Genomic DNA, 20,539 nt, shown 5'->3' with positions numbered 1-20,539 from the left:
ACAGTATAGTATAGTATAGTGCAGTATAGTACAGTACAGTACAGTACAGTACAGTACAGTATTTGTATACTGTAGTCACTAAACACTCTCACTCTCATCTTACAGTATGTCATCTTTTTTATTTTAGTATGGGTAAAAAATAACACAACAAATTAAATCCACCATCATGAACAAAGTCACTTTGCTGCAACAAATAGTCCCCCATATATGCAGCAATTAATCTTTGGTTTATGTTCGCTCGAAGATACAGTGCAAACATGTTTGAGTACATTTCTGACCCTTTTTAAAACTGGAGCAATGCAATTGTGCCCCTAATTTAACTTCTTCAGTGCCAGAAAATGAAAGTGGGTGGAGATTAACTGATAAACAGGAAAATGTAGACAGTCAATGTCTTTATTCTTCAAAAATGCTGCCAGCCCAATAATACATCAGAAATATGAATTCATTTTGATATGCACTAACCTGTCATTCTACCTGAAGCATAACTTTATTCCAAATACTTTAAGAACATGTTGTTGATTTTGTACTATTCCTTAAGTGAATGCTAGGTATTTGATTATCCACCAGCGTCCACAGAAAACAAATCAATCAGAGCCGCTGTCAAAACACTTTTCAATAAAAGTAACTGTCTAAATCCTGCAAAAGAATGGACATATTGTGACAGCTTTATTTTTGCCTTATGTCTCCACCAGACTTCCACTGTCTGGAAATCTAGTTATAGAGAAAGCAGCGTATGCACTTCTTCAAATCTTTTTTAAAACATATGTTTCCATCCTGACAAGCACGAGAGAGAAGCACGAAGCTCCAAAATGAGAATGCATGCAAAGAGGGCTTTTTGAGAAAAGGTTTTATAACCCATATTGAGCAATAACGAGCAGCACGGTCATACAGACACACATCAACGCATTCACACACGAACTCACTCTTCATCATAGGATGTGACACCTGACGGCCCATTAGTTCCCAAAGTGCTATTCTATTCTATGAATTCCTCTCCTTATAGAATATTTAGACGCTGTGTGTTCCCCTCCGCTTGTCAACATGGGATGCATTATTCATGTTAATGTGCCATTATCTGACGCTCTGTGTGATGTAACGTAGCCATTCCCCGGCCCTGCACCCACAAACACATCCAGCGCTGACCTTCTGAACTGTGCACCGCCGCAACCCCGCCTGCAGCGCTGCATCCGCTCCGCTTCATATAGCGCCACCGGGGGAGAGGAAATTTGTTATTTTCCGAGACTTTATTGTGCAATTAAAACGTCAGCTTACTAAAAGCAAAGCGACAGTGAAGATAACAAAAGATGTGAGGTTTTACCAGAGCTGTGGTGCATCCATAACTGTGCGCCTCCAACACCTGCTTCACAGAAAGAGATAGGGAGCAGGACGGTGAATTTGAGCAGCTTTTAATTATGCAATTATAAAGGTATGCCTGTATTTCAGATAGAAGTGATGTATCCTGACTGAATTTAAAGGGAGATATGACACAAGGGAGGGAAGAGAAGAAATGTGATTTAACATGCCTTTAGTGCAATTAAAAGATAAGTCAATGCATGCCTGCATTTGAGATAGAATGACACACATGAGTTTGAGTTTTAATAAGCCTTTTGTAAATCCGTATGGTATGCATGGGTTTGAGATAATGAGACGACACTTTTAACAAGCCAAAATATACATAATATATTAGGAATACGTGCTTGTTTGCTTTCCTTTCTTCGCAGAGAGTCCAAATAGAAGGTCAGTGGCACTATCATGTCTAGATGCAGGCTGTGGCTAGCCGTTGCTAAGCCAAGCAATAAAGATTGGCAACAGAGAGAGCTAGGTTAGAGTTACATCTGACAATTCACAATCATTAAGATGTTAAATTGTTACTTTTAAACCACAGTTTGACACATTTCCCTCTCCTGATTTCCTTTTGGGATACATTTTCAATATTTATCCTGATATATGATGACATTTCACACTTTTTTCATTATCACAAGCTGCTTCAAGCTCTGAACAGTGAGTGGTTTAACCCAAGATCATGTCCAATCCTACTCAGTAAATGATGTCACCACGATGATGATCAGGATCAAGAGGGCAGGGTAAAAATAAAAAATGACTGATGATGTTTTCAAGAATTTACAGTATCATTTACACTGAACATACATATTATTTTCCATTGTACCTTTTTCTCAAGATGGACTGTGCCAACTTTCAAAAAGTGTTTACCAGTGCATGCTGGGATTAGATAGGTGCAGGAAATAAAAAGATAAATATAAATGTCTCCACAGTCATCAAACCAAAAATATTGCTGCTTTGGAAAATGGTTTCCCCCTTTCTGTTTGGCGAGCCAAGCTTTTCGCAATTAATTAACATGATGGCTTTGGATGTTCCCTGAAATTGACAGTGGCTTTATAGGCTGGTGTGGGTTGATGCACAGGTTATTTTTAAGATATCAGCCAGCACAATGCATAATTTATCACACCAAAGGATAACCCTCCCCAAGCTGGGGAATAAAGGAAGTAATAAGGGCAGCAAGGCATGCAGCTGAAATGACAGATAATGCTTTACAACAGCTTCTAAATAGAGTGGATAAAAAAAAACCCTGTTTGCACATCATCTTAAAGGGAAGTGTAATTATCCAACACCCAATCAACACCTAGCACTCACTTCCTGTGTCTGACCTTGCTGGACTCGTAACCATGGAAATCTCTTTCTCTCTCTCCGATAGAGCGGGGCTTGGTCATACAAAAACATGTGTGTGTGTGTGTGTGTGTGTGTGTGTGTGTGTGTGTGTGTGTGTGTGTGTGTGTGTGTGTGTGTGTGTGTGTGTGTGTGTGTGTGTGTGTGTGTGTGTGTGTGTGTGTGTGTGTGTGTGTGTGTGTGTGTGTGTGTGTGTGTGTGTAGGGAGATGAATGAAAAAACAAGCCCAGTTTTACATGTCTTTCTTTCAACAAGGGCACCTTGGAAACAGACTTATCCCGCCTTAATGGCTTACCATACTGTGTCCAAATAACAAATATGATGAACCACACACACACACACACATACACACACTTCTTCTGCGCAGGACCAAATGTCCCTGTCACACACAGAGATCGGAAATGACAGTATTTGTTTTTCTTTTCATTTGGGATGTGTTATGACAGTCTGCAAAAATAATGTATATTCAAGAAACACTGAAATATTTACAGAACACATATCTGACTGTGTGTGTGTGTGTGTGTGTGTGTGTGTGTGTGTGTGTGTGTGTGTGTGTGTGTGTGTGTGTGTGTGTGTGTGTGTGTGTGTGTGTGTGTGTGTGTGTGTGTGTGTGTGTGTGTGAGTGTGTGTGTGTGAGGTGGTTTCTTTTAACATTATTTCAGAGACGGACCTCTAATGAGAGTTACCGCTTACAGAGGTAGAAACGCCTCTTCACATTACGCTCTCCGAGGCATTATCTTCCATTGACAGCTGCTGGATGCTGCCTTCAATTTAAGTATAGACTCTTTGTCTGATCAGGACTTGATGGACAGTTTTGAGATGGCAGAATTGTACAAAAACTTACCTCAAAATATTATCATCATTGTTGCTGAATAGTTGAAAGGACTCAAGCAGGAATCAGAAAGACTTTTACACATAGATGAAACGTCAGTGGAATTTTCTCAAATGAGGAATACTTTTTATACCTTTCAGACTTATCTTCAAACTAAAAAAAGGTTTGTTTACTTCTGTGGAAATCCTTTTATGATGCATCTGAATTAACCCCAAAAAATAGCAATTTAAATTGATTTTAAAACCAAAAATACAAAGAAATTAACCACAAAATGAAAAACTCAAGGTAATAAATATGTAGCTAGATGAGAAAAACATCAAAAGAGTCCCAAATCTGACCCCACATTTAATGTCTGGATTCAGAAATTATAAAACTAACCATATTGAAACTGTGCGTCCAATTTTACCCAATATTAATTCAAATTTCTTTAAGGGGAGTTTTCCTTGAGCCGTTGCAAGGCTCTAAGGACAGAGGTTGTAAATGTGCTGTACAGATTGTGAAGTTCTGTGAGACACATTTTGATATTGGGCGACTTGAATACAATTTCACAAGGTGAAGTGGAACACTAAGTCAAAGTACACTGCAAACTTTTGTACCAAAATGTGCTCAACAGAGTGCTAAATACCATAAATGCGTTTCCAAGCACAAGCCAGGAAAACCCTGATGGCATTAACTGGGATATTTTCTAAGTCTTTAAAAGCTCCTTCACAAACCAAAAAGAAAAACTAGTTTTGTGGCGTTTTATCAGACACTTTTTCTTGTAAGACTTCCCAAGACTTTGGTCCCTGACTGTTGGTATTTGCTATAAAACAAGAGCAAGGTTAGATACTGATGTGGGGAGATAATCCCTCCATCACAACCGGCTTTCCAGTCCATCCCAAAGGTGTTGGATGGCGATGAGGTCGATGCTCTTTTACACCAATCCCAAAGGGGGGCGGTGGCATGGAGAAGGTTAAAACAGTGGGCAGTTTGATAAAGAAATACCTGACTTTGAGATCGTTTTCAGAAGACAAGGGTTCAAGACGAGGTCCGTCAAGAAAAGTTTGAGCCAACCTTAAAGCACCTGTGGCCAAAAAGCCTTCAGACTAAACTAACTTCAAAAGGATAATATCTAGACAGGTGCTCAATGTGCCGGGGGATGGGTTTCAAACAGCTCATCCCAGCTGAAGAACTGACAGTGCTACACTAAGACTATCAGAAGGGTTATAAATACATAGGCAGTCCTAATCTGGTTTCATATAATACCGCTAAATATTGCTTTAGGCGGGTATAGTGACTTATGCTTTAATCTCCTCTGATATATAGACACATACTTCCCAAACTTTAAAATATGTACATTAGCTCTAGTCACAAAAAATGAACTGAATGTAGAGTTTTATGTTTTTGGTTTTTGTGTAGCCCCTGATTTGGGACTATTGACTTTTTAATATTATTTATTTATTTATTTTTATTTGTTATTAATTCATTATTCCATTTATGTATTTATTATTTATATTGAATTGTTTGAATATATATTAAAGATATGTATTTATTTAAAAACTCAAATATATTTATTATATTTACTTACCATATTTTTTAATAAACATGATTACTATTAATATTTATTACTTCTTGTGTTTGTATAAATATGGTTTTGTTTTATTGTAATATGGTGCCATTCAACTTAAATTGCCCCTGGGAGTAATCAAATATTTTGATTGATATTTCCTTTGATTGACATCTTATTGATTGCACATTAGATTCTTTAATTATGTAAGAATATCCCCCCCATGACCAGCTGAATGTCTGTCTGTTCACAATATCCCCAAAACAGCTGATGAATAAAAAAAAGACACATTTTCTGCTATTTAAAAAAAAAAATTGCCGATAAAGTTTTGCTGTGATTTTCATATTTTGTAGAGGATTAGGACAACCAACTAAGGAATACAAATGTCTTTACTCACACTGGAACCACTTATATTTTTCAAATAATACAGTGTGTGTTATCAGGTTTATACGACTTCTAATACCAATAGTTTCTTTCGGAAATCAGTATGGTTAAATTATCGTGAGAATAAACCTGTAAGTGCATTTACTCAAGTTCTGGATTTGACATTTGAGGTACTTTTTACTCCATTTAACTACATATCTATTAACTAGTCACTTTATATATTCAGTTTCTGACACAACATACTTAGGAACAACTTAAAATATTATTATTTGGAACAGATTAAACCATATATCACATTAATACTTTAAGTACATTTTCCTCATCGTACTTAAACACTCTTAATGACCCATCTCCATGCTGTTCCTTTACTGGAAATTGAGTTTTATACCGTTTTGTGTTAGTATATTTCTTCCACCACTGGTTGTGTGTTAGCAGACAGATGTCATGTGTTATCTACAGGTCTTTTTTCCGCGCATGCTCAGTGTGTCTCTCCAGCTGATTCACATCAGAGGCAGCGTTGGAGATCCACCGGTCCGACAGCACATGGATCCCCAGTGAGAAGAGCGAGCACTCCGGCCAAGGGGGTAAGACTGAGTCCGTCTGAAAAACTCGGTGGGTTTAAATGAAAAGGGGGAGTCTGCAGGAAGGGGAAACAGAGAAAGTGAGCCGTGTAGATGAAGCGCGCGAGGGGAAAGTGAGCGAGGCTGCATGGCTGCGATGACTCACCTGTGTTCAGGGCTCCTGAGTTAATCTGTGCTGAGAATTACCTCCATGCTTTTTAATTGTTGTGGAAAGATGTGATCAAAATACGATATATGTTTTCGTATTAGCATATGGAAGCAACTGGGGTTTTCTTTTAAATAAGTGTGGGTAAAGTAGAGTAAAGGAAACCTGTTGCATTTCGGGGCTGCTTTAGGATCCATCAGAAAACAAACAGCTTGATTTTGCCTGTTTTTGAAACATGAAATCTACGTGAACTGAACGTGTCTGTGTGTCAAAGGGAAAGTTAGGGGGAACTTACTAGCACCATGGACAGCTCTCTGGTTAAAGACCCTTTATGGGACTTCTGTATCAGTGCCAAAGCTTAGACTGAGTGCATTAACACAACCATAAATCCATCAGTAAGCCATCACTTCTATAAATTAATCACATTAAACCAATGAGTTTCACACTTAATCCATCATAATGTGCACAAAGTATTATGTCAGTCGCCAGTAAATGCTCCACATATTCATTTGAAAGCATAGTGCATCGTTAACAGCTTTGGTGAAACAAGTTCTGAGATACTTTATTCAAAAATAAGTACGAGATAAGAAAATACTCGCCTAAAAGAAGCCACAACTAGGCACTGCTTTACCATGAAGGCTCACAAGGCAAGAAATCCACTGCTTTAATATTTAACAATGTGTTGCATGTTACATTTATCACATGTATGTAAAAGTAAAGCACTCTCCACCTCTTGAATAAGTAATCATTGCGCCTCATAATGACCTAAAATCCACATGAAGTGTCCATTGAAAGGATGTAAGTTATGGACTTTCCTAGTTTCCCTGTGAATTCAAACTTCTAATTGCTTTGACATTCACCATGCATGCAGCCACAAAGGTCAGACCACTTCCTTTAGAAGGAAAACACAGACACAAATAAATGATGTGGCTATAAAATGAGGTTTAAAATTAATGAAGCCTGGCCACGTTCAGCATTTTCAATCAGACTTTGTAAATGTGTTTCTAAAAGTGTTGCTCAACAAGGCTTATTTAGGCTGTTTAAATAAGCTTTCTCCAACTCTGGGGAATCAGACACAGATTATTTAGTTGGCATATGAAGTTTGGTGTCCTGCATTTTTGTTTTAATTGTGTTTATGTGCCCATCATTTCTATTAAACGGGACTGCAAGGCATGTACTGACAAACCCCCTAAAAATTGGAGGGTTTGTTCACACTCCTGTCACGTTAAAGTTTGGGCAGTTGGATGAAAGTTAAAATCATCTGAGCAGGAAGTTCTTCTTTGCTGATTTACTTTTCCGTGTTGTGCTTCAAAACTGCAGTCAGGTTAAACTGACTGTACAGTACACCCTGAGATCAGCCGTGTGTAGCCGATAAGAGGAGCGCGTTTGAAGGCAGAGAATGAAAGAAATCAATCAAACCGCCTCGGGAGAAAGACCACTGAGGAACATGTGTGCATACGAGTATGAGGGAGAATTGTGTGCACACACTTGCATCTGTGTGACTCATCCGTGGGTGGTAATAGAGCCACCTCAGGGCCGCGGTCGCCTCCAATCGCTCACATGCGGCAACAATAACTGGGGAAACCTCGAGACACGGGGGCAAGATTTACAACCAGTGTGTGGAGCGATGGAGGTTTTTATTGAGGGAAATCCATATTCAGCAGATAAACAGTGTTTGTTTTACAGCCCAGCTAGACATACACACATATCACTCACTCTGAATACTCTGAATATGTATTAGCTACAGTAGTGTGTGTGTGTGTGTTTGTGTGTGTGTGTTTTCTCTCAATGTAGGTGTGTGCGGCGTGATGGCGCTGTGCTCTGACGCCTGTGTCCCCGGCTCGGGGGGAGAATCCTCCGGGAGTGAGGTGAGCTGAGTTCCCCTCGGTGATCATCAAGTTTTATTTTATTTTATTCTAATGAATCAGCAAATGTACGGACATCTCCTACGGCGTGGTGATGATTTACTTTACATGTTTCAATGCAAATTATCCGTTTTCACTAAGGAAATGAAGAAGAGGAGGCTGCTTTATTAACAGCACACCTTGGATTTACCTTAAGGGAGCTTTTTCCCCGCATTTCCATTACTTTGTCCTGGTAATAATGGACATTTATCAACATTTACAGGAAGGTTTTTCCAGCCCTCAAAACACTTTTCTGTATTTTTCTTCTTATTGAATGGCGAGACGGACGAGAAGGCACCAAAATCATACGTCATTTCAATACAAAGTAGTTCTGAAAGATATAATGGAAATACTCTCAATAGTAAAGCGTTGTTAATTGACCATTTGACACTCATCACAGCCCACTGTCACATTTGTGTTACAGAACAATAGTATTTCTGTCCTTGGTATTAATGAAATACAGTGGTATGCAAAAGTTTGGGCACCCCTCTGAGATTTCATGACAATTTGCTTTTCCTTTATAATAGAAGATCACAGCAACAACATTTGTTTTCCTACAAAGATGTAGACGTTTTAGTGTTTTCCAGACCAAAATTCTTAGGGTAGCATTACATAGTTTTATTATAATAAAATAAAATGCAAAAAATGGGATGTGCAAAAGTTTGGGCACCCTTATAAATAGCATTCATTTCAACACCTGTACGGATTTATAGCTGACAGGTTGCTGCACAAAATTGCTTTGATTAGCTCATTAGACCTTCAATTACAAAGACAGGTGGAACCAATCATGAAAAAGGCTATTTAACATAGGTAATAGCTGGCTGTGCCTGGCCTAGGTTCTTTCTTAGGGAGTGGCAAGATGGGGACCTCAAAACAACTCTCCACTGACCTGAAAGCTAAGATAATCCAACATTATAAATTAGGAGAAGGGTACAAAAAATTATCTGACAGGTTTAAACTGTCTGTCTCCACAGTCAGAAACGTAGTTGTGAAATGGAAGGCCACAGGAACAGTCCGTGTGAAGGAAAGATGTGGTAGGCCGACAAAAATAGGGGAAAGGCACAGGCGAAGGATGGTGAAAATGGTCACAGAGAAGCCACAGACCACCTCCAGAGAACTACAACAACATCTGCCTGCTGATGGTGTAGTTGTTCACCGTTCCACAATCCAGCGTACTTTGCACCAGGAAGAGCTCATTGGAAGGGTGATGTGCAAAAAGCCTTTCCTGAGTGTTAATCACAAGAAGAGTCGCATGAGGTATGCAAAAGCACATCTGGACAAGCCAGAAGCATTTTGGAACAAAATACTGTGGTCAGATGAGACCAAGATTGAGTTATTTGGTCATAACATGAACAGGTATGCATGGCGAAAAAAACACACTGCATTCAATGAAAAGAACTTGTTGCCCACTGTAAAATTTGGTGGAGGATCTATCATGTTATGGGGCTGTGTGGCTAGCACAGGTACTGGAAAACTTGTTAAAGTTGAGGGCCACATGAATTCCTTACAGTACCAGGAGATTCTTGACAAGAATGTTCTAGAGTCAGTCACAAAGTTGAAGCTACGCCGGGGTTGGATTTTTCAGCAGGACAATGATCCTAAGCACCGATCAAAATCCACCAAGGAATTCATGCAGAAGCACAGGTACAATGTTCTGGAATGGCCATCCCAGTCCCCAGACCTTAACATCATTGAAAATGTATGGATTTATTTGAAGAAGGCTGTCCATGCACGGAGGCCAAGAAACCTGACTGAACTGGAGACGTTTTGTGTGGAAGAATGGGCCAAAATACCACCTGCCAGGCTTAAGGGACTTGTCTGTGGCTACAGGAGGCGTCTACAGGCCGTTATTGCAGCAAAAGGAGGCAATACTAAATATTAATGGAATTATTTCTTAGGGGTGCCCAAATTTATGCACATGCCTATTTTTGTTTGAATGCACATAAACATGTTTCTGTTTGACCAATAAAAGTTATTTCACTACTGAGATGTTTCTGTTACCATAAGGTATAACATATGTTAAAATGAAGTTGCTGCTTCAAAAGCTCAGCAAGTGACAAACTGATGCAGTGGTTTTCCTAAGGGGTGCCCAAACTTTTGCATACCACTGTAGGTAGGCTCAATAACTCAATAAGTCCCTCAAACCCCATATGTTACCACCTTACCCCTTAACCTTTTGTCCTTTTCTGTTTGCTCTTACATATTCATTAGTGCTTAGGTACACGATGAGTATTTTATTGATTGGTAATGACATGTTGATCCCACTGTTATCTTAAATAGCTATCTTTCTGTGTCTTTGTGTAATTTAAAGGGGCCCTATGATGCTTTCTGAGGTGTGTCTTTCCTTAGTGTGTTATTTAGGTTTCTGTGTGAATCCCCTCCTCTCAGGCCGGTTCGAGCTGTCTTCAGTTTGGTGTTCGTTCCTATCTGCACCATTTCTACGAGGAGTGCTCGTCCTCCATGTGGGAAAGAGACCCGGAGAACGGGGGGTCTTTCCAGAGCCAGAGGTCAGCCCTGGGGTGGAACTCGGTAGTCTGGAAGGTAGAGAACCCCTCATGTAATCTCAGCTCCTGGGTCTTAAAAGCTGCTTGTTGTTCTGGAGTTTCTTGCATTATTTGGTAGTAAAAACTATAGTGTATTTCATCTTATGAGTCGTGTTCTGATATGACATATAAATAAATATCACTGGTTGATAGAACACATATTAAAGAGATTAAATCCAGCATTGGCACATATTATGTCCCATGATGAATCCCACAGGCGTGCAGAAAGTGATGCTCATTTTCAAGGTTGTTTGAAATGTAAGCAAAACATCTAATAATCATCTTTCTGGTTTTCTGTATGCTCAATCTGTTCTGCTGTAACTATGATGTCAAAATGACTGACGTGCTTGAACTGAATCTATTATTAGCTCCTTTCTTGGTAACTATGTAAATCAATTCAATTGAGTACATGTTGAGGCTTACTGTGGTTGACAAAGCATGTAGTGCATTCCCTTCCAACAACTCATAAAGACACAGTAATATCATTTTTTCAAAAACACATTTTGAGATTTTCCCCTCAAAATTGTTACGATCAGACTCCCCACACACTGCTGTCCTTGTCACTGTCAGCCCCAGTGCTGGGCTGCAGAAAGGGTGATGTCCCCTGCCAGTGATTCCCCAGAGTGACACCTCTCTGATATAGTTGTGTAAAATTGTGCAAACATTGCCTCTGTCTACTTGATGAAGTGCAGGCAGTGGTGTGGTGGTATTTGTAAAGGTGAGGGATAGCGGGCAAGCCTCCTTCTCATTTGGCAATCTGGCATTTCTTTTGCATCACACACAACGCAATGACCTTTCCTAATGAGACGTAAAGAGCACTGAACAAATAGGGCCACCTATGGAAGAAAAAGCACCAGGGCTGCACATTTATCCACACCTGGTTTCTATCTCTGTCTCGCTCTCCAGGTGTCCATGGCCCTGGGGCTCCTCCTCCTGACTGCAGGCATTGCCAGCCTGTCCGTCGGTTATTCCACTCCCCATAAAATTGAGACATTCGGGGAGGGCGACTTGTTCTTCGTGGACAGCCAGGCCGTCAGCTTCAACAGGGGGCTGCACCTCAGCACCGCGGCCGGGATCTGGCTCTCCTGTCTGGGCTCGGCCCTGGCGGTGATGGGGGTTATCGTTTGGATCCTCCCGAGGGCCAACCTGAAAGAGAGGCTGTTCCACAGACCGGGGGAACGGAGAGGCGAGTTGGGGTCCAAATGGAGGGGATTTAGAGACCTCGGGGATGTGGTCACTAAGCCGCCAGGTAGTGAGAAAGGGAAGATACCCGTCACACTGTCCAAGGTGGAAAAGGTGCAGTCCACTTCTTAAATAAGCTGCTGAGCTTTACGGTGTTCAGGCGTTTGTTTTAGTCCCAGGGTTTCATTAACCTGATCTTATTATTGTTGTTGAAGGACACAACTAGTTTTTGCATGCAAACTGTTTAAATGGAGGTCGTTTGGTGACTATTACTATTAAAGTTAGACTGAAAGGTCTGGACACACCAGGATTTAGACGGTAAAATGAAATAATTCCCATGGAATCACAGCGATCAGTCTGTGTAGTTTTTCCTTGAAGAGTTTGACATGCGCCATTGACCAAAAGCAAGACGTCTTGACAGTATTCAGAGCCAGAGAGTCAGGCAAATACTGGACTCGACACACAAGAAACAGGTGTAAGAGCTGACCTCATATAACTTTCATATTTAACTAAACGCGTATACCAAGTACACATATTTTAAGACACATTTTCTATCTTTTACATTCAACGTAAACCGCGTTTTGAAACTATGACCGTAGTCTGGGAGAAAACATGTTCCCATTGACATTGAGAATGCAGTTCATTTGTATCAGAAAGTACTTTTTCAGAGACAGAAATCAATGCTAACGTTTGTTTGCAAACTTGAAAACTTTATTTTCCCTCTTCAACTACTTTTTATTGAGCTAAGTTTTGTACAATGGAGAGCAAACCGAACAGCAGAGAGAAAACGGAGAGAAATTGTCCCAAATAAATCGTGTTTTTAATTAATTTAAATATATAACTGAGGTCCCAATATTTTAACTAGTGTCTTTCTACAGGACCAGGATATTGTTGTTTCAAACATAGACTGTGTTTGTGCGGTGCTTTAGTGTTGTATTTTAAAAAGACAGTGATGTCCACCTTAAGACCTAAAAAGAGGGAAGTGACTGATGTTTAAAAGCTTATGGTGTGTGTTGTATTTCTGCCGAATATTTCTTATAATTCTTATTTTAAATACTATAGTACCAGCTTTCTAAGACAACTATTTCTATTCCCATAGACGGTGTATAGCCTATGCACACCGATTACAGGACATTCAGAAAGCTCTCACATGAAGAACAGAACATTAACAATTCTGTGTCCACATCTCCGCTAATGCCCGGTGTATTCAACACATGTACAATCACATGCACTCGCTCTCACCGCTCGCCCACACACACATTCACGCTCCATTGAGAATATCACCTATTTTCTCCCCACTGTAATCTGGCTCTGTAATTGCCTGCGATGTGTCTCCAGGCAACAGTTGGGCTTAAAGTGCTCAATTTTTTCGGCTCTGAACAAAGGCTCTTTTCTGATTGGCCGAGCACTCCCCCCTCTATTTATTTTCACACCAATCAGATTTTTTGTGTACAGGCAGGACATAGTAAGAGGAATCTGCACTGGCACCTTGGCTGTTGGATAAGGTCCTCTGGTTCATTAAAGTGGAGTTGTTTTTAAATAGAATAATCAAAACGTCCTGATTGATTGCCTTCTCTGATTCCACTCGATGTTGTTATCCATTTTTCATATTTTACTCTGTTCTTGGCTATGATGAAGATAATGTAATAGAAAGAGGATCGAGTGTCACTAGCACAAAGCAAATATACCGTGTGATTTGCATACCTAATTGTATTAAGCTTTGTTAGTGTTTCATTGCATTTAATCAATCATTTCCAGAATAAAAATGATTAAACCTAAGCAGTCGGGGATATTTTTTCATATGAATGTTCAATCAAATGGTTCTTTGTGCTGACAGGTTGAAAGGGTTGCATGTAGCGCTGCAGCCACTGAGGTATAAGATTAATTCAGCTTTTAGCGACCTGTTTTGGTTCTCCAAGCCTCCCTTAATGGGCCTCCTGCGAGAAGTGATTTCTGACAGCAGGACTCCTGTCAGATTGAATTCTGAACAAAATGAGCTAGACCAGGTAGCCTTAAAAAGCAATTTTGGGCTGCTGATTATGCTAATCTCTTGTCAAAAAGATTAACAGAATCTTACAACCTATTGTTCAAAAAGTGGCTTTCATCAAGTTTGAGAAAGAGATGTTCATGAAATCTGTTCGGAGCAGATGCTGCAAAAAAGGTAAGAAGATAGGAATAAGATACGAGAGAAGGCTCTGAAAATGACCTGCAAGAACACCTATTACATTTTTACCTGAGCCCCCTTTTAAGAATTAGGTTTCCTGCTAAGTGTTTCCCTTGTCCAGCGTGATGAGAAAAAGAGACACTTGAAGGAAGTAGGTGAGGGAAGAAAAAGTGGGACATCTAACAGCCTTTAAAGGAGAATGTACGGACCAGTCAAGTGGTGGACATGGGTCTACTCTATGGTTGTTATGCCCTCTATTGGTCAAAAGCTGCACAATGCATCTTTAATACAAGACTTGAGGCAAATGCACAGAGAACGAGTGACGACCTCTGATAACGTCATCCCTTGCAGTCATTATTTTCCCAGTCTGAAGGTCCAATTCACAGAAAGATATTGAGCTTTTAAAATCAAAGTGGCCCGTTTAGTTTTGTTTCCTTGCCTGTGGGTCATTGTGCATGTAAACGCCTCCATTCCACTCCTTTGTTTTCTTCCGTAACATAGTGACATCTGCTATTGGCTATCGCTCCTACACAGTAGGTGATAGGCGGGACATCTCTAAGCGGTTGACCAATCACAACAGAGCCGGCCACCTGACCAATCAGAGCAGACTGGGCCCTGGTTTCAGACAGAGGGTGAAAAGAGGTGCTGTATGAGAACAATAAAGAGCTTTTTGAACATTAAAGCATGGAGGCATGTCCCAGTAGAGGAACAAAAATGCTAATATGAAACTGAAAATGAGCAGAATGTGTCCTCCTATGAAACACCTATGAACCTCACAAATTGAGATGCTATTGAAAGTTCCTCTAAGTCAAACATTTTGATGACATGTTATGTACAGTTTCTCAAAAGCCAGAAACGGTGACATTTTAGATTGTTTTATGTACACAAATTAACAATACAAGAAAGAACAAAGCCTAACTTAAAGAGCTTTCAGAAGTGAGTACAACGTGTACAGTACAACCTGTTTCCATATCATTTGCCTCAGAACTTGTGTGTGTGTGTGTGTGCGTGTGTGAGAACTGTATTTATGTGTGAATGAGAACATCGTGTTGCTTTGAGGCGATGAGTCACAGCTGTGAGGGTGACTCATCGCGTCTTGTCTCTCCAGTCGACACCAACAGGAGGGACACCTAATGTTCCCGAATGAATCTACGCACACACTCTTTCACACACTTTCTCCAGGTCTCACAACTCGTCCTCAGACTCATATTTACCTTTTAACATTTGTGTTTGTATGTATGTTTGTTCTACAAGTTGTTTTGGAGTTTTTTATTTGAAAGAATAGTGCATTTTTGTTATTTTCAAGCTCTTTTTGTTGAGGTTCCTGTCACTGCAAACAAGAACATTCATTTATTATTTAAAAATTATCCATAAAAAAGTCTCTGCATGAAGTCTCCTTCTTTCTTCCTATGGTAAAATCATCATGCCTGCACAGGGACTACTTTACGTATGTGATGTCAAAAAGCTCCCTGCACACTGTGAGCGTGTGTTGGCACGGATGATTTAAGCATGCTGGGTTTATTAGCAACTGTATGTAAGTGCATAATGAGATAGAAAAGTGGAAGCGCTGGCAGCATTTCCTGTGAAGATGGAGGCTGATACGCTCCACTGAATGTGAAAGCTCCGAGTGTGAGTCACACTGTTGAGGGAGAGAAACACACAGCCGAGGATCAGACCGCAGTCTGCTCGGCTGATTGGTAGAACCATCCATCCCAGTGTGTGTGTGTGTGTGTGTGTGTGTGTGTGTGTGTGTGTGTGTTCCTGAATCTCTGGGTGCCTGGGAGACTGCTGATATTGTAACATCTCATCTGCTGTGGAAGCAGATAGGAAGCTGGAATGTTTCTCAGCCAGTGTGTGGGGTTGGGGACTCTTTGGGACAGAAACCGGTCTGTTGGCAATCATCTCAAAAACAAAAATATAAAAAAAGGTTATTGTATCTTTTATTTAATCATATTTCTCTTTACAAATCTGAGACCAAAAAGACAGAAACATCACCATGATGCACTCACACCATGTTATTAGCTACAATAGATAATGTGCTGTTAATTTCAGAGCACTCTGATCAAGGTCATGGAGCCCAAATCGTGTTGCCAACAGATTTTTAAGGGAAACAAAAGCTTAAAAGCTGTGTAAATAACAGCTGCGTTGGCTTAATTTCTAGTTGGGTGTTGCATTTTTCCTCTCCCACAGATGGCAATGCAGATGATACGAAACCATGTTGATATATATCAAGCAGAGCCTCAATGGAAGGTAGAAATAAAAAGATGCAATTTTGCACCAAAGTGTGTTTTTCTGAGCTAGTTTTGGCACTAACGTTGTTTTTAAAACACCTAAACACGCCCTACTAAAGCCTCAGGAGTTAAACCTGAAAGATATACTTACTGTGTCTATGTTTGTTATCAGCCAATCACAACTCATGCTCATTCCTCTGCAGGTGCCTGCACAAATCGTCCATTAGATTGTATTTTGGGAATTCCCTGTTGCCGTGCAAAACAAACGGAGCAGAAAGGTAACTCGTGCGGATTCTGAGTACGTCGATGAGTGGATGAGGTGGAGTTTATCACCTGACAATCATTCATGCTGCAAACTGATTCTATTTACACTCCCTGCTCATACCTGTTACTCACCGCTGGTACCCTCTCCACTATCTCCACCCCCCTCCCCTTCCACCACCCTCTCTGCTGGATTCTTATTGCCATACTTACAATGACATCTGTTGTGGTGTGCCATTATGTGTCTCTGATAACTCAGTGATGTGGATCTGCTCATGTGTGTTGCTCTTGGTGGGGGGGGGGGGGGGGGGGGGGGGGGGCAGCTTGGATTCATTTGTGGAGCAGCCAAGGAGTAACCATCCACATTTGGTGCAGTTTAAATGGTCTTAAGTTGGACAAATACAAAAGAACATTGAGTCTGAAGGAGATGTTTTAGAGACAGAATGTCAGACAGATTGTGAAGAACATAAGACCCGGACAGGGAATTTGAGTAAAACACGCAATAAGAGAAAAGAGGCAGGGATATATCACTCTCATTTGTCATTGCATGCCTTCAGGCTGAAATTAGCATCTCCCTTTAAAAGAGCTAAACATCACAAGTGAAGCAACAGCAGGCAATCACTCTGCCAATGATCTCATCAGAATTCCAGAAATGGTTATGGCTGACCATGCTGATGTCTCTCCCGTTACGACAAGAAGAGATGTTATTTCTCTCCGCAAGCAATCTAAGCATTTGCAATGGCCAAGCACTTATCCAAGCAGTGCAATATATATAGTCCATCACCATGAAATACTTAACCGCAGCCCGCATGTGTGCAGGAAGTTGACAGAATGCACAGCGATATGGAGAAAGTCATATCAGTTATTGGATGTTATTCAGTATCATTTCTACTGTAAAGGTCCTTACATTTTTGCATTGCAGCACGGCAAGGGAAATTGTTTGTTTAAGCCCTCAGATGTACGCTACATGCATTTAAAAGGAAGTTCTGTACGTCCCACAACCAATCAGATTTCACGTAGTTGATGCGAGAGGCTCTGAAGATGAAACAGAAGTAGTGGGCAGACCAACACCCTCCTATAGCAAAAGTAGCTCTGCATAGTTATGGCTCATATATCATCCAATCAGATCTTTATCCAAAAAGAAATAAAACATATGTTAAAGAAATGATGTGTCAACTATAAAACATTCAATTATTTTTAAACTTGTTCAAGCTGAAGTGATGATGTGTTTTTCATAGACTGACCCGCCAGAGCTCCATAACAGGGACATTAGATATTAGTGCGCTGATCTTCAGCTCAGATGGATACTGGTTCAATCCCCGCTGTGGTCAGCATGTTATTGTATCCCTGGGCAAGACACTTCACCTCAAGTTGCTCCTGTGGGGATTGTCCCCACTGTTGAATATCTGAGTTGCTTTTGATAAAAGCGTCTAACATGTAATATAATGTTGTCTTTGGTAAAAACATTTCCAGGTTTTTGGACTAATTCCTGCCACAAACTTTAGCAAACAAACCAACTTAATCAAGAGTATTGAACTAAGCTCAGTTAAACAGTATCTTGCTACATTTGTGAAGCAATAAAATCATATTTGGTCAAACAAACAAGCCTTACCCTAGGGTTTGTTATAAGGAAGCGTATAGAATATATATATATAAAAAAACCACATTTAAATTGTTAGAAATAAGAGGAAATGCTACCATATAAATATATGTGTGTTTAAATCCAGGTAATGTATTAACTACTTTGTTTATTTCATACACATTTCAAAAAGTATTCAACAATCTGCAATCTACTTTTTGAAGACATCCAGCCCAGATACATGAGGTGTTATCAGAGAAGACAGAAAGTTAAGGGTACTAAAAATAAAATATTTAAAGTTGAATTTCTTAAAAAACTTCCAGAAATCAAATTAAGCCATAAAACTCTTCCATGGTATTAATATGCCCGACACACACACCATGATTCAAGCAACACCTCAAAAGCCATTCATTGGAAAGCAGGAAATCACTGACTGAGAGGAGGGGAAGCGTAAAAAAAAAGAAGTAAATTAAAACACTTCATCACAAAATAACTCCACTAAGCATTAGATATTGATGATGTGTAACAATGGTGTATTATGGGAGGGATGGGCTTTAATTTCTATTTTAATAACTCCATTTTAATAACTAACTTTCCAACAATTTCCTGCACAGTGTTGATGTATTTTAGTTAAGTATTTATGAGAGGAAGGTGATAAGGTAGCTAAATTTAAAGCTGCAGGTAGGCAGGGACAGATTGGTGGTGAGATTGTTCTGTCTCTTACGAAATAATGTGTTGTCTGATCTTCGGTAAAAGTGTTCTAAGATTAGACAAGATAAGATATCCTTTATTGATCGGAATTGTTCTTATACTTTCAACCCGTTTACTTTGAATATATTTGTGTCGTGATAAGCTGAACGTCTGTAAAGCTAACAAACAGGCACACTATACACTTGATATAAAAGTAGGTAGTATGCAAGATTGGTCCACACACTGTCCATGGGTGGTTCTGAGGGGGGGGGTAACAGTGCCCCTCTGACACTGAGATTGGACCCCCCCTGCACATCCCCCCCCCCCCCCCCCCAATCATGTAATTGAATAAAATTGCAACCTTGTTACTTAAAAATCTTCTAAAACAAATACAAACAAAAGTTACAAATGAAATAAAAGCTGCATGAATAATAGATGAATGAAAAATGACCCCAGACTGCATTTAGATCAACAGCGTTTCTTAGGGGGAGGGTAGGGGCTTCTAAAAGTGCTGCAAGACCGGGCAGTAACTTGAGCCAAAAGTAACTGAAAATAAGTAATTCAACTAAAATTCACTGACACAAATTCAGTTACTAAATCAAACTCCAAATCTAATGTAGTTTTTTGGCAGGCTTTGACTTTTCACTGAACTAAAAGTGTTGATCCCTGTCTTTGATGGTCTTTCTCCCCCATTAATTGTGCCCCTCTCACTGCTCGTTACACTTGATCTAGAGCCGCCACTGGTACTGTCATCCCCTCTAGGAATGTAAAATATTTGTGTTTGTATGGTACAATTGCTCGACAGTGTTTCCTCTCCTTCAGTACATTATCTCTCCTTCACAATGTCAATTCAAAGTCGACTGACAGCAGAGCCCGGACACAGCGCTCGGCTAATCAAAAGTTTGCATTGTGCGAAAGTTATTTTCCTCCTCATCTCCGTCTGAAAGCCATCAGGAGATTTGGCACCGTCGAACACCTCTGCATATTTGCAGTCACCATTGGTTTGTTGAGCATTAAAAATGTTAATTGGAATTTTTAAAAAGGAAAGAAAGTATCGCATTACCATCCCACCTCCTCCAGTCACAGGCTGTCAAAATGCAATATTCCAAATTAGATTGTATTTGGATAATCTTTTGAACTGTAATAGGTTTCCAGCCAGCAGGCATATTACTATTGGCACATCATTATTAAACAAAAGTGACACCGAACCATCACTTTGCAGGCGGCGCCAGATAAACGTTCGACACCGTGCAAATAATATTAGTTCTGCTTCCAGAGTCACTGGCTTATCTCTGGGATGCTATATTGGGTTCATATCCCTGTCGGCTGGCGAGGGGCCTTCTGACGGAAGTGTCTAAATTTATGAGTAGCCCGTATGTGTGTGAGGTGCATGTTTGAATAGGCTGCTGTGTGTGTGTACTATGTAACGTGTGTGTCGCACATTAACGCTTTTATATGTAAATGTTTTTGGGTGTGTGTGTTGGTGGATGGATGTGCCGGCTGGTGTGTGTGTGTGTGCAGAACTGGATGCATTCATATGTAAATAGGCTGTGTATGTGTGCCTGTATATGCAGACGCGACCCATATCATGGCATAATGAGATCCGCCACTGTTGGTTACCCTCAGACAGTGGTAATTATGGCTGCAGTGAAAAGGACTGATGCTGAAGGCAGGATGGACGCTCTCACACACACACACACACACATACACACACACTCAACCAAACACACAGAGCTCAGGCCCACTGACAGCCCGCTGCAGGCAAAATGACGACCTGTCCATTTGGCACGGTGGATGGGGAATAGGATGCCG

At 40.3% G+C, this 20,539-nt stretch overlaps 1 protein-coding gene across 2 annotated transcripts in view; it reads left to right on the top strand.

The window, feature by feature from the left end:
- nrsn1l (neurensin 1-like) overlaps positions 1 to 13,581 on the top strand; it is a 51,781-nt gene extending 38,200 nt beyond the window's left edge. The window contains exons 2-5 of one of the 2 annotated variants that reach the window (XM_063898591.1): positions 5,930 to 6,031; positions 7,968 to 8,041; positions 10,466 to 10,618; positions 11,527 to 13,581. In XM_063898591.1, the coding sequence (XP_063754661.1) occupies positions 7,982 to 8,041; positions 10,466 to 10,618; positions 11,527 to 11,934 (621 nt within the window). In that variant the 5' untranslated portion in view covers positions 5,930 to 6,031; positions 7,968 to 7,981 and the 3' untranslated portion in view covers positions 11,935 to 13,581. Of the gene's footprint in view, positions 1 to 5,917; positions 6,032 to 7,967; positions 8,042 to 10,465; positions 10,619 to 11,526 lie in introns of those variants that run through there. The other variant, XM_063898592.1, reaches the window with a different exon arrangement.
- The last annotated feature ends 6,958 nt before the right edge of the window (positions 13,582 to 20,539 follow it).

Source organism: Eleginops maclovinus, chromosome 13 (assembly GCF_036324505.1).
Source record: "Eleginops maclovinus isolate JMC-PN-2008 ecotype Puerto Natales chromosome 13, JC_Emac_rtc_rv5, whole genome shotgun sequence".
NCBI lineage: Eukaryota > Metazoa > Chordata > Actinopteri > Perciformes > Eleginopidae > Eleginops > Eleginops maclovinus.
The sequence above is the reverse complement of the archived record's forward strand: the minus strand, read 5'-3'. Positions and strand labels throughout refer to the sequence as shown.